The following is a 19,783-nucleotide window of genomic DNA, read 5'->3' on the forward strand; positions in this document are numbered from 1 at the left end:
GGTAGTCTGTAATTACAGAGGTAAAAACAACTAATTATTGTTACAAATGGGCAAGTTTCTGATATATTTCAGCCTGCACAAACAGGCTGTTGTTGCCTTTCAACCTGGAATTAAAATTGATATTTTGGGGGTTTGTATAATTTGATTTACACAACATGCCTACCACTTTGAAGATGTAAAATATTTTTGGGGGGTGAAATAAACAAGAAATATGTCACGACTTCCGCCGAAGTCGGTCCCTCTCCTTGTTCGTTTTGGCGGTCGACGTCACTGACCTTCTAGCCATCGCCGATCTACTTTTCATTTTCCATTTGTTTTGTCTTTGTCTTACACACCTGGTTTCAATTCCCCAATTACTTGTTCATTATTTAATCCGCTGTTCCCCCACGTTTGTTTGTGAGTGATTGTTTTTATGTAATACAGTCTGTTTATGTGGGCTCGCTTATTTTGTATTGTCTTTGTCTGTTTTGAGTAAAATATGTTTATTTACTCATATCTACTGTCCTGCGCCAGACTCCTCTACACCAGCTACACACAGACTACATTACAAAATAAGACAACAAAAAAAAGAAAACTTGAGCGTGCATAACTCTTCACCCGCCCAAAGTCAAATCTTTAAAGACCCACCTTTTGCAGCAATTACAGCTGCAAGTCTCTTGGGGTATGTCTCTATAAGCTTGGCACATCTAGCCACTGGGATTTTTGCCCATTCTTCAAGGAAAAACTGCTCCAGCTCCTTCAAGTTGGATGGGTTCCGCTGGTGTTCAGCAATCTTTAAGTCATACCACAGATTCTCAATTGGATTGAGGTCTGGGCTTTGACTAGGCCATTCCAAGACAGTTAAATGTTTCCCCTAAACCACTGGAGGAATTATAGAAAGCTACGCCAGATAACAGAAATACTCATCATAAACTTTGACTAAAGATACATGTTCTACATATAACTAAAGATACACTGGTTCTTAATGCAACCGCTGTGTCAGATTTTTTTTAAACGTTATGAAAAAAGCCTAACATGCAATAATCTGAGACGGCGCTCAGAAGTAAATATATTTCTCCGCCATGTTGGAGTCAACAGAAATACGAAATTACATCATAAATATTCCATTACCTTTGATGATCTTTCATCAGAATGCAGTGCAAGGAGTTCTAGTTCCACAATAAATCGTTGTTTTGTTCCATAATGTCCAATACTAGTGTCCAAGTAGCTGCATTTGCTATCACTTTCAGCTAACGCGCCCAAAAGCTGACGCTGGTCCAGGAGAACTCGGACAAAAACTTCAAAAATATATATTCCAGGTCGAATAAACTGGTCAAACTAAGTAGAGAATCAATCTTCAGGATGATATTTTCATATATCCAATAACGTTCCAACCGGATCAAATGTTTTCATCTGCAGCCAAATGGAACGATGGTGACACCCACAGACAAATGCGCCACAGGGAAATTGCATTCTGTCGCGACAGTGACTATTTCCTCTCCCATTCGGTCAAAGTTCACACCTGAAGCTCCATTCCACGTTCTACTGAATGAGGACATCTAGTGGAAGGCGTAGGAAGTGCTACCAGATCCATATCTTATTTGGAAGTGGATAGGCGAAGACTTGAAATTAGACATGTATTCAGAATTTCACTTCCTGTTTGGAAGATTGCCTGCCCTATGAGTTCTGTTATACTCACAGACATAATTCAAACAGTTTTAGAAACTTCAGAGTGTTTCCTATCCAATAGTAATACTAATATGCATATATTAGCAATCTAGGACAGAGGAGGATGCAGTTCACTATGGGCACGCAATTCATCCAAAGTGAAAATACTGCCACCTCTCCTCAACCAGTTTTAATGGTGCTCCATGGGATGTTCAAAGTTTGGTATATTTTTTTTGTAACCAAACCGTGATCTGTACTTCTACACAACTTTGTCCCTGACCTGTTTGGAGAGCTCCTTGGTCTTCATGGTGCCCCTTACTTAGTGATGCCCATTTTTCCATCTACGTAACATTGCAAAAATCAGAAACTTTCTGTCCAAAAATGATGCAGAAAAATGTATCCATGCTTTTGTCACTTCTAGGTTAGACTACTGCAATGCTCTACTTTCCGGCTACCCGGATAAAGCACTAAATTAACTTCAGTTAGTGCTAAATACGGCTGCTAGAATCCTGACTAGAACCAAAAAATGTGATCATATTACTCCAGTGCTAGCCTCCCTACACTGACTTCCTGTCAAGGCAAGGGCTGATTTCAAGGTTTTACTGCTAACCTACAAAGCATTACATGGGCTTGCTCCTACCTATCTCTCTGATTTGGTCCTGCCGTACATACCTACATGTACGCTACGGTCACAAGACGGTCACAAGACGCAGGCCTCCTAATTGTCCCTAGAATTTCTAAGCAAACAGCTGGAGGCAGGGCTTTCTCCTATAGAGTTCCATTTTTAATAACGGTCTGCCTACCCATGTAAGAGACGCAAACTCGGTCTCAACCTTTAAGTCTTTACCGAAGATTCATCTCTTCAGTGGGTCATATGATTGAGTGTAGTCTGGCCCAGGAGTGGGAAGGTGAACGGAAAGGCTCTGGAGCAACGAACCGCCCTTGCTGTCTCTGCCTGGCCGGTTCCCCTCTTTCCACTGGGATTCTCTGCCTCTAACCCTATTACAGGGGCTGAGTCACTGGCTTACTGGGGCTCTTTCATACCGTCCCTGGGAGGGGTGCGTCACCTGAGTGGGTTGAGTCACTGATGTGATCTTCCTGTCTGGGTTGGCGCCCCCCCTTGGGTTGTGCCGTGGCAGAGATCTTTGTGGGCTATACTCGGCCTTGTCTCAGGATGGTAAGTTGGTGGTTGAAGATATCCCTCTAGTGGTGTGGGGGCTGTGCTTTGGCAAAGTGGGTGGGGTTATATCCTTCCTGTTTGGCCCTGTCCGGGGGTGTCCTCGGATGGGGCCACAGTGACTTCTGAAGGTAATTGGTTGCACCAGATCTTATTCAGGGGCTTCATAGCAAAGCGGGTGAATAAACGCACTGTCACGCCCTGGCTTTAGTTATCCTCGTTTTCTTTATTATTTTGGTCAGGTCAGGGTGTGGGGCATTTATGTGTTTTGTCTGGTCTAGGGGTTTTGTATGTTTATGGGGCTGTATCCTTTCTAGGTAGTTTTGTATGTCTATGGTTGCCTAGATTGGTTCTCAATTAGAGGCAGCTGTCTATCGTTGTCTCTGATTGGGAACCATATTTAGGCAGCCATATTCTGTGGGTATTTTGTGGGTGATTGTCTTCTGTCTTAGTGTCATTGCACCAGATAGGACTGTTTCGGTTTTCACATTTGTTGTTTTGTATTTTGTAGTGTTCTCGTTTATCGTCAATATTAAAGAAGTGGAACACTAAGCACGCTGCATTTTGGTCCTCCTCTCCTTCAGCGGAAGAAAACCGTTACACGACTTTTATGTTTTAAATAATACAATTTTTTGTTTTTTATTTCACTTCAAAAATATGGACTATTTTATGTAGGTTCATTACTTGAAATCCAAATAAAAATCTATTTAAATTACAGGTTTTAATTCAACAAAATAGGAAAGGGGGATGAATACTTTCGTGACTTGTACATCACAAGAAAGAGAAGAAAGATTTGACTTTATTTTGATGGATATAAAGTTTTTTTCAAAAATAATGTTTACGACAACAAGCAACCCTGTGTTTACACACTTGGATATCGACTTTGCCACAACATTCTATTGTGGCACAATCGATGTCAGAAGGTTGGGATTTCGCTGACCACCACAGAGGAGCTCACTCTCCATGCCTGTCTCATTACAATACGATCAGCTGCCAACTATGATCAGCTAGGGGGAATGCCATTTTTGTAATTATATAAAATATGTGCAACTAATTTCCCACCAACATGTTTCTGTGCCAGTGCACCACACAATCAATAAACAAATCATATCGTCTTCGGGAACATCAATATCATGGTTTGCATTTTTCAACACCAGGATAAATAGACTACGTCAATCTCAACAAACAGAAAATACATCCCTCCCTACGTTGTATGTAGGGAGGGATGAATTTGGTATTGAAGGCTTGGCTTGACAATCTCCGAGTGTTATTAAACTGTTTGGTGTTTTTCCATTCATCAAATGGCCACTGCACAGTTTGAATTGACTGATTGATTTTATTTGTCAGTTAAAAAAAATTAAATATATATATATATATATATATATATATGTTGTTGTTTTTAAGTGACCGGGATTGCACAATCAAGTTGGGGACTTATTTCCATTGTGGTCCCCTATTTTTTACATTAGAGATTCTTACAAGCTTGTTAGGCTGGTAACTTATTCTTTACATGTTGATAAACGGCTGGTGAACCATGATGTCACAATCAAAGTAACACTGGACTAGCTAATTGCCGACAGATTTTAACGCAAATATTATTCAAACATCTTCATGAGAACAATATGCCAGTTTCCTTTAGGAACATTTGGCGCCAGACAACATGACAGGGAAGATTTTAATTTACCGTAACACCCATATGCATTCATATCCAACAGCGGCATCAATAAATGAGGGATAATGGCCAAATGAGCCACATTTACATGTCTTTAAAAACAGCCTAGAACAAATGACAAAAACACTATTCCTTGTGTTTCAATGTGTAGCACATGCAAAATTGTATAGCCTATTTTTCTATTGGTTTTTAGGCTACTTGTGTAACGAATCTCCTCTCCGTCTGAAGATGAGGAATAGGAATCATCGGACCAACATGCAGCGTGGTAAGTGTTCATTGTAAATTTAATGAAATAAACTGAACACTGAATGAGAAAAACCAACAAAGAGAGTGAACGACACAAAACAGTCCTGTAAGGTGAAAAACAACTACCCACCAACACAGGTGGGAACAGGCTACCTAAGTATGGTTCTCAATCAGAGACGATTGACAGCTGCCTCTGATTGGGAACCATACAAGGCCAAACATATAGAAGTACAAAACCTAGAACAAAACATAGAATGCCCACCCCAACTAACGCCCTGACCAAACCAAAAAGTAGACATAAAAAAGGAACTAAGGTAGTGATAGTACCCCCTCCCAAAGGTGCGGACTCCGGCTGCAAAACCTGAACCTATAAGGGAGGGTCTGGGTGGGCATTTCACCGTGGTGGCGGCTCTGGTGCGGGACGTAGACCCCACTCCACCTTAATCTTGGCCACTGAGGCAGCACCTCTGGAGTGGCAACCCTCGCCGCCGACCCCGAACTGGGGACCCTTACCGCTGGCCTCGAATAGGAGGGAGACTCAGTGAAGGGCGACTCTGGCGGCTCCGGAGTGATGGGCGGATCTGGCGGCTCCGGACTGACGGGCGGCTCTGGCGGCTCCGGACAGACAGCGGCTCTGGCGGCTCCGGACAGGAGGGAGACTTGGTTCTAGGAGCAGGCACAGGACTCACCAGGCTGGGGGGACATACAGGCAGCCTCCTCCTTGGCCGAGGCACCAGATGCACTGTTCCGAGGAGACGCACTGGGGACCAGATGCGCTGAGCCGGCTTCATCCCTCCTGGCTCGATGCCCACTCTAGCCTGGCCGATTCAAGGAGCTGTGATTTAGTGCACCGGGCTATGCGTGCACACTGGGGACACTATGCTTCGCGCCCTGACCAAACCAAAAAGGATTTTAGCACTAAACGTATCAGGGCATTGCATGCATAGGCCTATAGACGTAGATGTCCACAGTATGATATTATAATTTTAATAAACACATATGATCGCCACTTTATTTTAAGAATGTGAAATGTCAGAATAATAGTAGGGAGAATGATTTATTTCAGCTTTTATTTATTTTATCACATTCCCAGTGGGTCAGAAGTTTACATACACTCAATGAGTATTTGATAGCATTGCCTTTAAATTGTTTAACTTGGGTCAAACGTTTTGGGTAGCTTTCCACAAGCTTCCCACAATAAGTTGTGTGAATTTTGGCCCATTCCTCCTGACAGAGCTGGTGTAACTGAGTCAGGTTTGTAGGCCTCCTTGCTCGCACACGCTTTTTCAGTTCTGCCCACACATTTTCTATAGGATTGAGGTCAGGACTTTTTGATGGCCACTCCTATACCTTGCCTTTGTTGTCCTTAAGCCATTTTGCCACAACTTTGGAAGTATGCTTGGGGTCATTGTCCATTTGGAAAACCCATTTGCGACCAAGCTTTAACTTCCTGACTGATGCCTTGAGATGTTGCTTCAATATATCCACATAATTTTCTGCCTCGTGATGCCATCTATTTTGTGAAGTGTACCAGTCCCCTCTGCAGCAAAGCACCCCCACAACATGATGCTGCCACCCCCGTGCTTCACAGTTGGGATGGAGTTCTTCAGTTGCAAGCCTCCCACTTTTTCCTCCAAACATAATGATGGTCATAATGGCCAAACAGTTCTATTTTTGTTTCATCAGACCAGAGGACATTTCTCCAAAAAGTACAGCCTTTGTCCCCATGTGCAGTTGCAAACCGTAGTCTGCATTTTTAATGGCAGTTTTGGAGCAGTGGCTTCTTCCTTGCTAAATGACCGTTCAGGTTATGTCGATATAGGACTCGTTTTACTGTGGATATACCTGTTTCCTCCAGCATCTTCACAAGGTCCTTTGCTGTTGTCCTGGGATTGATTTGCACTTTTCGCACCAAAGTACGTTCATCTCTAGGAGACAGAACGCATCTCCTTCCTGAGCGGTATGACGGCTGCGTGGTCCCATGGTGTTTAAACTTCGTACTATTGTTTGTACAGATGAACGTGGTACCTTCAGGTGTTTGGAAATTGCTCCCAAGGATGAACCAGACTTGTGGAAGTATACAATTTTTTTTCTGAGTTCTTGACTGATTTATTTGGATTTTCCCATGATGTCAAGCACAGAGGCACTGAGTTTGAAGGTAGACCTTGAAATACATCCACAGGTACACCTCCAATTGACTCAAATGATGATGTCAATTAGCCTATCAGAAACTTCTAAAGCCATGACATCATTTTCTGGAATTTTCCAAGCTGTTTAAAGGCACAGTCAACTTAGTGTATGTAAACTTCTGACCCACTGGAATTGTGATACAGTGAATTATTAGTGAAATAATCTGTCTTTATATAATTGTTGAAAAAATGACTTGTCATGCACAAAGTAGATGTCCTAACCGACTTACCAAAACTATAGTTTGTTAAGAAGATATTTGTGGATTGGTTGAAAAATGAGATCACCGCTTTAGACTCCAACCTAAGATAATGTAAACTTCCGATTTCAACTATATATTCCAATAACAAACACATAACCCCAAAGCAAAAAAAAAAATGTTTGACAACCCCCCCCCCACCACCCAGACCCTCCCCCACCACCCAGACCCTCCCCCACCACCCAGACCCTCCCCATCACCCAAACCCTCCCCCACCACAAAGACCCTCCCCCACCACCCAGACCCTCCCTCGTCACCCAGACCCTCCCCTATCACCCAGACCCTCCCCACCACCCACACCCTCCCCCACCACCCAGACCCTCCCCCACCACCCAGATCCTCACCCATCACCTAGCAACACCCACAAGAAACTGCCATGTGGGGAATCATAAGTGGCTCATTTTAGCTATTTTCATCTTGTTCTTGATACCATGTCTTGTTTTTAGGTGTTTTGACTGATTTCATGTCAATGCTAATATGGCTAGCTAACCAACAACTGTAAAGATGTATTTGAGAGACAACAAGTGCTCATTTGTGCAAATGTATTTATGTTTTCAATAAAACATTAGAGACAAATTATATTACATGTTGTAAAACATTCTAACCTCGTCTGTTTTGCTCTGTAATTGTGCACGTTTCAGTTCTGTTGCTAAACAACCAACCTGTCCATAGCCTCGGTATATAAGGGACGAGGGGCTCTATGCGTTCTCTGGAAAATAATGTAACTCTGTGGAAGTTTTGTTCCACGTCAATCATTATTTTCCCAAAAACCCCTCGTTGATTATCCCTTACTTATTAATGGTTTATAATGCATTTATAAATGCTTAAATAATCACTTAAACCTTTACAGACTCTTTACAAATGGTACCTTACTGTAAAGTGTTGACCTTACTGCTTAGGTGAAGCTGCTCAGAGGCAAATAGTTGATAGTTGTGAGGAACGCTTCTGTCCAATGGAGGAGAACCACGCCACAAGAAGTTCAATGTTTCATCAGGTACAGGGGCTTTAGACTCTTATAAAGTCTTATAGACAGGGGCTTTAGACTCTTATAAAGTCTTATAGACAGGAGATCCAGACTCTTATAATCTCTTTTATACAGGAGCTTCACTTTTAATATTCAATGATATGGATCTGAAAACAAGTTATCGTAATGCCTCAATCCAACAATAAAGATAATAATATTTATCAATTTTATGATACATATGCGTGACTACTACAGTAACAGAGGAAATCTTATTTTTGATGTTTATAAATGTACACGTCGTCAGAAAACGGAGGGAGGCCACCACCTGAAGTCCTGTATCAGTCCCACCATGTCTCCCTTGTGTTAGAGGTCGTGTTCTGACTACCTGGTTAAGCAAAAGGTTAAATACAATAAAACATTTGTCCCAAGCGAAGGTTGAACACAAGAAGACCTCGGTGACCCCCCAGTACAACCTCCGACCTCTGGGTAGGTGGAGGGGGTAAGGTGAGAGGGGGGCCAGGGCGGTCAGGTCAGGGGAAGGTGTTGAAACCAGTCTTAATGTGCAGGGGGATGCCCTCGGACTCTCGGAACTCGGCTGCGATGTCATCGAAGGTGCGTCCCTTGGTCTCAGGTAGGCGTCTCCAAGTGAAGCTGAAGGCTGTCAGAGCCATGGTCATAAAGAGGAGGTACACATAAGCACCACACAGTTTCTACAGAGAGAGAGAGAGAGAGAGAGACACACACGCACGCACGCACGCACACACACACACACACACACACACACACACACACACACACACACACACAGGAGCAGAGAGTTAATTAACACAACTGGAAATTGCAGTACATTTCATTGATTCATTTTAGAAGATAGTCCTATCTATGATATCAAACCAGCCATACCGTCATCTACCATTGGTGCCATTATGTCATGTACCATTGGTGCCATAATATTAAGTCCCATTGGTGCCATTATGTCATGTACCATTGGTGCCATTATGTCATGTACTATTGGTGCCATAATATTAAGTCCCATTGGTGCCATTATGTCATGTACCATTGGTGCCATTATGTCATGTACTATTGGTGCCATAATATTAAGTCCCATTGGTGCCATTATGTCATGTACCATTGGTGCCATTATGTCATGTACTATTGGTGCCATTATGTCATGTACCATTGGTGCCATTATGTCATGTACTATTGGTGCCATAATATTAAGTCCCATTGGTGCCATTATGTCATGTACCATTGGTGCCATTATGTCATGTACTATTGGTGCCATAATATTAAGTCCCATTGGTGCCATTATGTCATGTACCATTGGTGCCATTATGTCATGTACGTTTGGTGCCATAATGTCATGTACTATTGGTGCCATAATATTAAGTCCCATTGGTGCCATGATGTCATGTACCATTGGTGCCATAATGTTAAGTCCCATTGGTGCCATAATGTTAAGTCCCATTGGTGCCATAATATTAAGTCCCATTGGTGTCATAACGTTAGGTCCCATTGGTGCCATGATGTCCTGTACCATTGGTGCCATAATGTTAAGTCCCATTGGTGCCATAATGTTAAGTCCCATTGGTGCCATAATATTAAGTCCCATTGGTGCCATTATGTTAAGTCCCATTGGTGTCATAACGTTAAGTCCCATTGGTGCCATAATGTCATGTACTATTGGTGCCATAATGTTAAGTCCCATTGGTGCCATAATGTTAAGTCCCATTGGTGCCATAATATTAAGTCCCATTGGTGCCATAATGTTAAGTCCCATTGGTGCCATAATGTTAAGTCCCATTGGTGCCATAATGTCATGTACTATTGGTGCCGTAATACCATGTACCATTGGTGCCATAATACCATGTACCATTGGTGCCATAATACCATGTACCATTGGTGCCATAATGTCATGTACTATTGGTGCCATAATATTAAGTCCCATTGGTGCCATTATGTCATGTACCATTGGTGCCATTATGTCATGTACGTTTGGTGCCATAATGTCATGTACTATTGGTGCCATAATATTAAGTCCCATTGGTGCCATGATGTCATGTACCATTGGTGCCATAATGTTAAGTCCCATTGGTGCCATAATGTTAAGTCCCATTGGTGCCATAATATTAAGTCCCATTGGTGTCATAACGTTAGGTCCCATTGGTGCCATGATGTCCTGTACCATTGGTGCCATAATGTTAAGTCCCATTGGTGCCATAATGTTAAGTCCCATTGGTGCCATAATATTAAGTCCCATTGGTGCCATTATGTTAAGTCCCATTGGTGTCATAACGTTAAGTCCCATTGGTGCCATAATGTCATGTACTATTGGTGCCATAATGTTAAGTCCCATTGGTGCCATAATGTTAAGTCCCATTGGTGCCATAATATTAAGTCCCATTGGTGCCATAATGTTAAGTCCCATTGGTGCCATAATGTTAAGTCCCATTGGTGCCATAATGTCATGTACTATTGGTGCCGTAATACCATGTACCATTGGTGCCATAATACCATGTACCATTGGTGCCATAATACCATGTACCATTGGTGCCATAATACCATGTACCATTGGTGCCATGATGTAATTTACCATTGGTGCCATAATACCATGTACCATTGGTGCCATGATGTAATTTACCATTGGTGCCATAATACCATGTACCATTGGTGCCATGATGTAATTTACCATTGGTGCCATAATACCATGTACCATTGGTGCCATAATACCATGTACCATTGGTGCCATAATAGCATGTACCATTGGTGCCATAATACCATGTACCATTGGTGCCATGATGTAATTTACCATTGGTGCCATAATACCATGTACCATTGGTGCCATGATGTAATTTACCATTGGTGCCATAATACCATGTACCATTGGTGCCATGATGTAATTTACCATTGGTGCCATACTACCATGTACCATTGGTGCCATAATGCCATGTACCATTGGTGCCATAATACCATGTACCATTGGTGCCATACTACCATGTACCATTGGTGCCATAATACCATGTACCATTGGTGCCATGATGTAATTTGCCATTGGTGCCATAATGTTAAGTCCCATTGGTGCCATAATGTCATGTACCATCGGTGTTGTATTACAGCCATCCTATGACACAGGCTATGTTAAACTTACCAGTAGTGGAGGGAAGAGCAGGGCCAGCATGAACTTCCCTCCCCAGTTGAGCATGCTGGTGAAGGCCATGGCGATTGGTCTGGCTGGCTGGTCAAACAGCTCTGCAGCGATGAACCAGGAAATAGGACCAGGTCCCACCTCATAGGCTGAGATCAGGAAGAACACGACCAACACCTGCAGGCTACGCAGCTCTGGGACAAGGAACTACAGGGCAGATCAATCAGTCAATCAATCTTATATTGGTCAGGGAGGATGGGTGAGCGTAATCCCAGACTGTCTAGCACTCCAAAGGTTGCCTGTTCAAGTGACAACGGGACAAGTGTAGCATTTTAGCTAACCCTTATTCTAAACTTAAGCCAATTCTCTTAACCTTTGTCGTTAGTTCCCCTAACTGACAACATAAATGCTTCCTGTAATTCTTCTTTGTTGTTACTGCCTAACAAGCAACCTGGTCTCAGATTAAGATGTGCAATACTATTCACGGGTTGCATGTCTCATCACAATATTGTTTTGAACGTGCGTTTTTTGGACTGATGCCAGACTGAGCATTCTACTCAATGCATCGTCAATGAACGCTGATGAAAAAGTTATCCAACATCCATTGCAATGGCTTGGATATATAATGCCATTAAAAAAAGGAGGCAAATGATTAGTAGGAAAACCTTTTGTCATCATTTGGAGGTCACAAGATTGACTTTACATATAGTATAACGTTAGCTAGCAAGCTAAGATTGAGGGGAGGTCACCAGATTGACTTTACATATAGTATAACGTTAGCTAGCAAGCTAAGATTGAGGGGAGGTCACAAGATTGACTTTACATATAGTATAACGTTAGTTAACAAGCTAAGATTGAGGGGAGGTCACCAGATTGACTTTACATATAGTATAACGTTAGCTAGCAAGCTAAGATTGAGGGGAGATCACCAGATTGACTTTACATGTAGTATAACGTTAGCTAGCAAGCTAAGATTGAGGGGAGGTCACCAGATTGACTTTACATATAGTATAACGTTAGCTAACAAGCTAAGATTGAGGGGAGGTCACCAGATTGACTTTAAATGTAGTATAACGTTAGCTAGCAAGCTAAGATTGAGGGGAGGTCACCAGATTGACTTTACATATAGTATAACGTTAGCTAGCAAGCTAAGACTGAGGGGAGGTCACCAGATTGACTTTACATGTAGTATAACGTTAGCTAGCAAGCTAAGATTGAGGGGAGGTCACCAGATTGACTTTACATGTAGTATAACGTTAGCTAGCAAGCTAAGATTGAGGGGAGGTCACCAGATTGACTTTACATGTAGTATAACGTTAGCTAGCAAGCTAAGATTGAGGGGAGGTCACCAGATTGACTTTACATGTAGTATAACGTTAGCTAGCAAGCTAAGATTGAGGGGAGGTCACCAGATTGACTTTACATGTAGTATAACGTTAGCTAGCAAGCTAAGATTGAGGGGAGGTCACCAGATTGACTTTACATGTAGTATAACGTTAGCTAGCAAGCTAAGATTGAGGGGAGGTCAACGGCAAAGTTGTTTCCTTCAAAATATTTTGTACAAAAAAAATATTGTATTTCCAGGCACTATAGTGTTAATTAGACTAAACAGTAGTTATCCTCCGTCCAGAATGACGGTGCTCATGACCCCCTTTAAGGCACCACTATGGCTGCGCTAACAGAGGGCTTGAGAACGTTAAAAACAATGGCAGGACGCGACCGAGTGACAGAGGTGCAACCTATATTACACCCTCCAAGACGTATGATAAATTACATCCTCCAAGACGTATGGTAAATTACATCCTCCAAGACGTATGGTAAATTACATTCTCCAAGACATATGGTAAATTACATCCTCCAAGACGTATGGTAAATTACATCAGCCAAGACGTATGGTAAATTACATCAGCCAAAACGTATGGTAAATTACATCAGCCAAGACGTATGGTAAATTACATCAGCCAAGACGTATGGTAAATTACATCCTCCAAGACATATGGTAAATTACATCAGCCAAGACGTATGGTAAATTACATCCTCCAAGACGTGTGGTAAATTACATCAGCCAAGACGTATGGTAAATTACATCATCCAAGACGTATGGTAAATTACATCAGCCAAGACGTATGGTAAATTACATCCTCCAAGACGTATGGTAAATTACATCCTCCAAGACGTATGGTAAATTACATCCTCCAAGACATATGGTAAATTACATCCTCCAAGACGTATGGTAAATTACATCCTCCAAGACGTATGATAAATTACATTCTCCAAGACATATGGTAAATTACATCCTCCAAGACGTATGGTAAATTACATCAGCCAAGACGTATGGTAAATTACATCAGCCAAGACGTATGGTAAATTACATCAGCCAAGACGTATGGTAAATTACATCAACCAAGACGTATGGTAAATTACATCCTCCAAGACGTATGGTAAATTACATCCTCCAAGACGTATGGTAAATTACATCCTCCAAGACGTATGGTAAATTACATCCTCCAAGACATATGGTAAATTACATCCTCCAAGACGTATGGTAAATTACATCCTCCAAGACGTAAGATAAATTACATTCTCCAAGACATATGGTAAATTACATCAGCCAAGACGTATGGTAAATTACATCAGCCAAGACGTATGGCTTGTCACCAAAAGCACTCACAAACTTCTACAGATGCACAATCGAGAGCATCCTGGCGGGCTGTATCACCGCCTGGTACGGCAACTGCTCCGCCCTCAACCGTAAGGCTCTCCAGAGGGTGGTGAGGTCTGCACAACGCATCACCGGGGGCAAACTACCTGCCCTCCAGGACACCTACACCACCCGATGTCACAGGAAGGCCATAAAGATCATCAAGGACATCAACCACCCGAGCCACTGCCTGTTCACCCCGCTATCATCCAGAAGGCGAGGTCAGTACAGGTGCATCAAAGCTGGGACCGAGAGACTGAAAAACAGCTTCTATCTCAAGGCCATCAGACTGTTAAACAGCCACCACTAACATTGAGTGGCTGCTGCCAACACACTGACACTGACTCAACTCCAGCCACTTTAATAATGGGAATTGATGGGAAATGATGTAAATATATCACTAGCCACTTTAAACAATGCTACCTTATATAATGTTACTTACCCTACATTATTCATCTCATATGCATACGTATATACTGTACTCTATATCATCGACTGTATCCTTATGTAATACATGTATCACTAGCCACTTTAAACTATGCCACTTTGTTTACATACTCATCTCATTTGTACATACTGTACTCGATACCATCTACTGCATCTTGCCTATGCTGCTCTGTACCATCACTCATTCATATATCCTTATGTACATATTCTTTATCCCCCTTACACTGTGTACAAGACAGTAGTTTTGGAATTGTTAGTTAGATTACTTGTTGGTTATTACTGCATTGTCGGAACTAGAAGCACAAGCATTTCGCTACACTCGCATTAACATCTGCTAACCATGTGTATGTGACAAATAAAATTTGATTTGATTTGATTTGGTAAATTACATCAGCCAAGACGTATGGTAAATTACATCAGCCAAGACGTATGGTAAATTACATCCTCCAAGACGTATGGTAAATTACATCAGCCAAGACGTATGGTAAATTACATCAGCCAAGACGTATGGTAAATTACATCCTCCAAGACGTATGGTAAATTACATCAGCCAAGACTTATGGTAAATTACATCATCCAAGACGTATGGTAAATTACATCAGCCAAGACGTATGGTAAATTACATCCTCCAAGACATATGGTAAATTACATCAGCCAAGACGTATGGTAAATTACATCCTCCAAGACGTATGGTAGATTACATCATCCAAGACGTATGGTAAATTACATCAGCCAAGACGTATGGTAAATTACATCGTCCAATTCGTATGATAAATTACACCCTCCAATTTGTACGATAAAATGATATCCTCCGACTGTAACGTTCGTCGTCGGTGGAAGAAGGTGAGGACCAAAGCGCCAAAGGTAAGGGTTCATATTTTAATGAACACTGAAACAAAACAATAAACAACCAACGAACAGTCCTGTAAGGTGCAACAACACTAAACAGAAAACAAACACCCACAACCAAAATGGGGAAAACAGGCTACCTAAGTACGATTCTCGATCAGAGACAACTAACGACACCTGCCTCTGATTGAGAACCATACCAGGCCAAACGCAAACACAACATAGAAAACGGAACATAGGCAACCCACCCAACTCACGCCCTGACCATACTAAAACAAAGACATAACAAAAGAACTAAGGTCAGAACGTGACACCGAGACGTATGATAAATGACATCACCCAAGACGTATGATATTGTACAACCAGGTAAAACGGACAGTATGATACTATACCTCCTCTAATTCATATGTAATTGTATGACAGCTGTTCCAACGTAACATATCATACTAAATGGAATGTCATAGATTTACATACAGAATAATACGAATTGTCCTTAGACCATGTTGAATAACAGCATCATAGTGTATTACACCTACAGGTAGACAGAGAGTCACCAACAAGGTACGCTGAGATAGACAATACTCACATGGTAAATACTCAGATGGACAACACTCAGGTGGACAATTGTATAATATAATTGATTGATCATTTAGGTTTAGTGTCGGTGTGGTTATAGGTACCAGGACTGAGTCTATGACGGTCATGGAGAGGTTGCACACAGCTAGACACAGGAAGCCAGTCAGCAGTAGTTTCCTACGCCCCGCCCTCTCCATCAGGAAGAACTGAAGAGGAAAAACAGACACACATTCACAGGTGAGTCTCCATACTTCATACCAGGTGAGATTACAGGTGAGTCTCCATACCTCATACCAGGTGAGATTACAGGTGAGTCTCCATACCTCATACTAGGTGAGATTACAGGTGAGTCTCCATACCTCATACAAGGTGACATTACAGGTGAGTCTCCATACCTCACACCAGGTGAGATTACAGGTGAGTCTCCATACCTCATACCAGGTGAGATTATAGGTGAGTCTCCATACCTCATACCAGGTGAGATTACAGGTGAGTCTCCATACCTCATACCAGGTGAGATTACAGGTGAGTCTCCATACCTCATACCAGGTGAGATTACAGGTGAGTCTCCATACCTCATACCAGGTGAGATTACAGGTGAGTCTCCATACCTCATACCAGGTGAGATTACAGGTGAGTCTCCATACTTCCTAACAGGTGAGATTACAGGTGAGTCTCCATACCTCATACCAGGTGACATTACAGGTGAGTCTCCATACCTCATAACAGGTGAGATTATAGGTGAGTCTCCATACCTCATACCAAGTGAGATTACAGGTGAGTCTCCATACCTCATAATAGGTGAGATTATAGGTGAGTCTTCATACCTCATACCAGGTGAGATTACAGGTGAGTCTCCATACCTCATACCAGGTGAGATTACAGGTGAGTCTCCATACCTCATACCAGGTGAGATTACAGGTGAGGCTCCATACCTCATACCAGGTGAGATTACAGGTGAGTCTCCATACTTCCTAACAGGTGAGATTATAGGTGAGATTACTCTAGTGTACTCTACTCACCGCCACCAGAGTGAAGGCCACGTTCACGGCCCCCACCCCCAGCGTCAGATACTTGGCTTCGTCAAAGTTAGCCTTGTCAAACATCTTGGTGGAATAATTGATGATCTGGAAAATGAGAAGTGAGAAGGGTATATGTTTAACCTCAGTGTGTTGCCTGTCTTTCCTTTAGCCTCAGGTTCCCTACTGAGCTGTAGGAGAGCCTGAAGAACCATACTGACACAATGCCGCAGAATCAACTCTGGAAAGAGGGGAGGGTTTAGCAAATAACTGCAAGTCTGCTAGTCTGGTAGTCTACTGCTAGTCTGCTATTCTGGTAGTCTGCTATTAGTCTGCGGTCATCTGCTGCCAGTCTGGTAACATGCTACTAGTATGGTAGTCTGGTGCTAGGCTGCTAGTCTGCAGCTAGTCTGCTAGTCTGGTAGTTTGGTAGTCCAGTAGTTTGCTTGTCTGCTAGTCTAGTAGTCTGGTAGTCTAGTAGTCAGCTACTAGACTACTAGTCTGCTAGTCTGCTGCTAGTCTGCTAGTCTGCTGCTAGTCTGGTAGCCTGCTGCTTGTCTGGTAGTCTGGTAGCCTGCTGCTAGTCTGCTGGTCTGCTGCTAGTCTGCTAGTCTGCTGCTAGTCTGCTAGTCTGCTGCTAGTCTGGTAGTCTGGTAGTCTGCTGCTAGTCTGCTAGTCTGCTGCTAGTCTGCTAGTCTGCTGCTAGTCTGGTAGTCTGGTAGCCTGCTGCTAGTCTGCTGGTCTGCTGCTAGTCTGCTAGTCTGCTGCTAGTCTGCTAGTCTGCTGCTAGTCTGGTAGTCTGGTAGTCTGCTGCTAGTCTGCTAGTCTGCAGCTAGTCTGCTAGTCTGCTGCTAGTCTGCTAGTCTGCTGCTAGTCTGCTAGTCGGCTGCTAGTCTGGTAGTCTGCTGCTAGTCTGCTAGTCTGCTGCTAGTCTGGTAGTCTGCTGCTAGTCTGGTAGACAGGTAGTCTGCTGCTAGTCTGGTAGTCTGCTGCTAGTCTGGTAGACAGGTAGTCTGCTGCTAGTCTGGTAGACAGGTAGTCTGCTGCTAGTCTGGTAGTCTGGTAGTCTGCTGCTAGTCTGGTAGTCTGGGAGACAGGTAGTCTGCTGCTAGTCTGGTAGTCTGGTAGACAGGTAGTCTGCTGCTAGTCTGGTAGTCTGGTAGTCTGGTAGTCTGCTGCTAGTCTGCTAGTCTGGTAGTCTGCTGCTAGTCTGTTACTAGTCTGCTAGGAGTCTGGTAGAATCATTTTTGTCTGCTAATCTGCTGTTAGTCTTCTAGTCTGCTAGTCCAGTAGACTGGTAGTCTGGTAGCCTGCTGCTAGTCGGCTAGTCTGCTGCTAGTCTGGTAGTCTGCTGCTAGTCTGGTAGTCTGCTAATCTGGTAGTCTAGTAGCCTGCTAGTCCATTAGTATGCTAGTCTGCTAGTCTGTTAGACCATAGGGAACACATTACTCACTACAAAATGTTCAGGTCTCAATAAATACCCCATAGAGAACACATTACTCACTACAGAATGTTCAGGTCTGAATAAATACCCCATAGAGAACCCATTACTCACTACAGAATGTTCAGGTCTGAATAAATACCCCATAGAGAACCCATTACTCACTACAGAATGTTCAGGTCTGAATAAATACCCCATAGAGAACCCATTACTCACTACAGAATGTCCAGGTCTGAATAAATACCCCATAGAGAACACATTACTCACTACAGAATGTTCAGGTCTGAATAAATACCCCATAGAGAACACATTACTCACTACAGAATGTTCAGGTCTGAATAAATACCCCATAGAGAACACATTACTCACTACAGAATGTTCAGGTCTGAATAAATACCCCATAGAGAACCCATTACTCACTACAGAATGTTCAGGTCTGAATAAATACCCCATAGAGAACACATTACTCACTACAGAATGTTCAGGTCTGAATAAATACCCCATAGAGAACCCATTACTCACTACAGAATGTTCAGGTCTGAATAAATACCCCATAGAGAACACATTACTCACTACAGAATGTTCAGGTCTGAATAAATACCCCATAGAGAACACATTACTCACTACAGAATGTCCAGGTCTGAATAAATACCCCATAGAGAACACATTACTCACTACAGAATGTCCAGGTCTGAATAAATACCCCATAGAGAACCCATTACTCACTACAGAATGTCCAGGTCTGAATAAATACCCCATAGAGAACCCATTACTCACTACAGAATGTTCAGGTCTGAATAAATGCCCCATAGAGAACACATTACTCACTACAGAATGTTCAGGTCTGAATAAATACCCCATAGGGAACACATTACTCACTACAGAATGTTCAGGTCTCTTTTGCAAAAGAGACAGAACTGGAAAAATACCCCATAGAGAACACATTACTCACTACTGAATGTTCAGGTCTCTTTTGCAAATGAGACAGACCTGGAAAAATGCATTTTCAATAAAACTACTCAAATATTTTATTTAAAACAACATACCGCGTTGAAGCCTGAGAGCTGGGAGCCCAGATTAACGATGAGGACGATGATGATTGGCTGTCGGTAGGAGCGTTTCGTGAAGAACTCCTTTACTGTGAGGGCTGATTGGGTGTGAGCCGCCTCCTGCTTCATCTCCTCCAGCTCCGTGAACACCTCGTCTGACGGGCCTCTCAGACGCCACAGGGCTGGGGTAAACAACAACAAGAATATCATCGTCAACATCGTGGATCTGCTGCTGACCTGATTGAATCCCGGCATAAGATTATTGTGTACTACCCACCCACCTCTTTCTGGGTCTCCAAGGCCCTTGTTATTTTTGTATAATATATTTTTTAAAGATTATATTTGTTTGTACAATAGACAATAGACATTGACAATAAGACAACTTAACAAGTCACAGACATTGA

The 19,783-nt window shown here is 42.6% G+C and overlaps 1 protein-coding gene across 1 annotated transcript in view; it reads right to left on the minus strand.

The window, feature by feature from the left end:
- Positions 1-7,728: 7,728 nt before the first annotated feature.
- LOC110498303 (solute carrier family 2, facilitated glucose transporter member 1) overlaps positions 7,729-19,783 on the minus strand; it is a 35,997-nt gene continuing 23,942 nt past the window's right edge. Inside the window, exons 7-11 of the mRNA XM_036955369.1 lie at positions 19,377-19,561; positions 16,893-16,997; positions 15,975-16,076; positions 11,301-11,504; positions 7,729-8,862 (exon numbers count right to left, since the gene is read on the minus strand). Coding sequence (XP_036811264.1) covers positions 8,683-8,862; positions 11,301-11,504; positions 15,975-16,076; positions 16,893-16,997; positions 19,377-19,561 — 776 coding nt within the window. The 3' untranslated portion in view covers positions 7,729-8,682. The remainder of the gene's footprint in view (positions 8,863-11,300; positions 11,505-15,974; positions 16,077-16,892; positions 16,998-19,376; positions 19,562-19,783) is intronic.

The sequence above is a fragment of the Oncorhynchus mykiss genome, chromosome 19 (assembly GCF_013265735.2).
Source record: "Oncorhynchus mykiss isolate Arlee chromosome 19, USDA_OmykA_1.1, whole genome shotgun sequence".
NCBI lineage: Eukaryota > Metazoa > Chordata > Actinopteri > Salmoniformes > Salmonidae > Oncorhynchus > Oncorhynchus mykiss.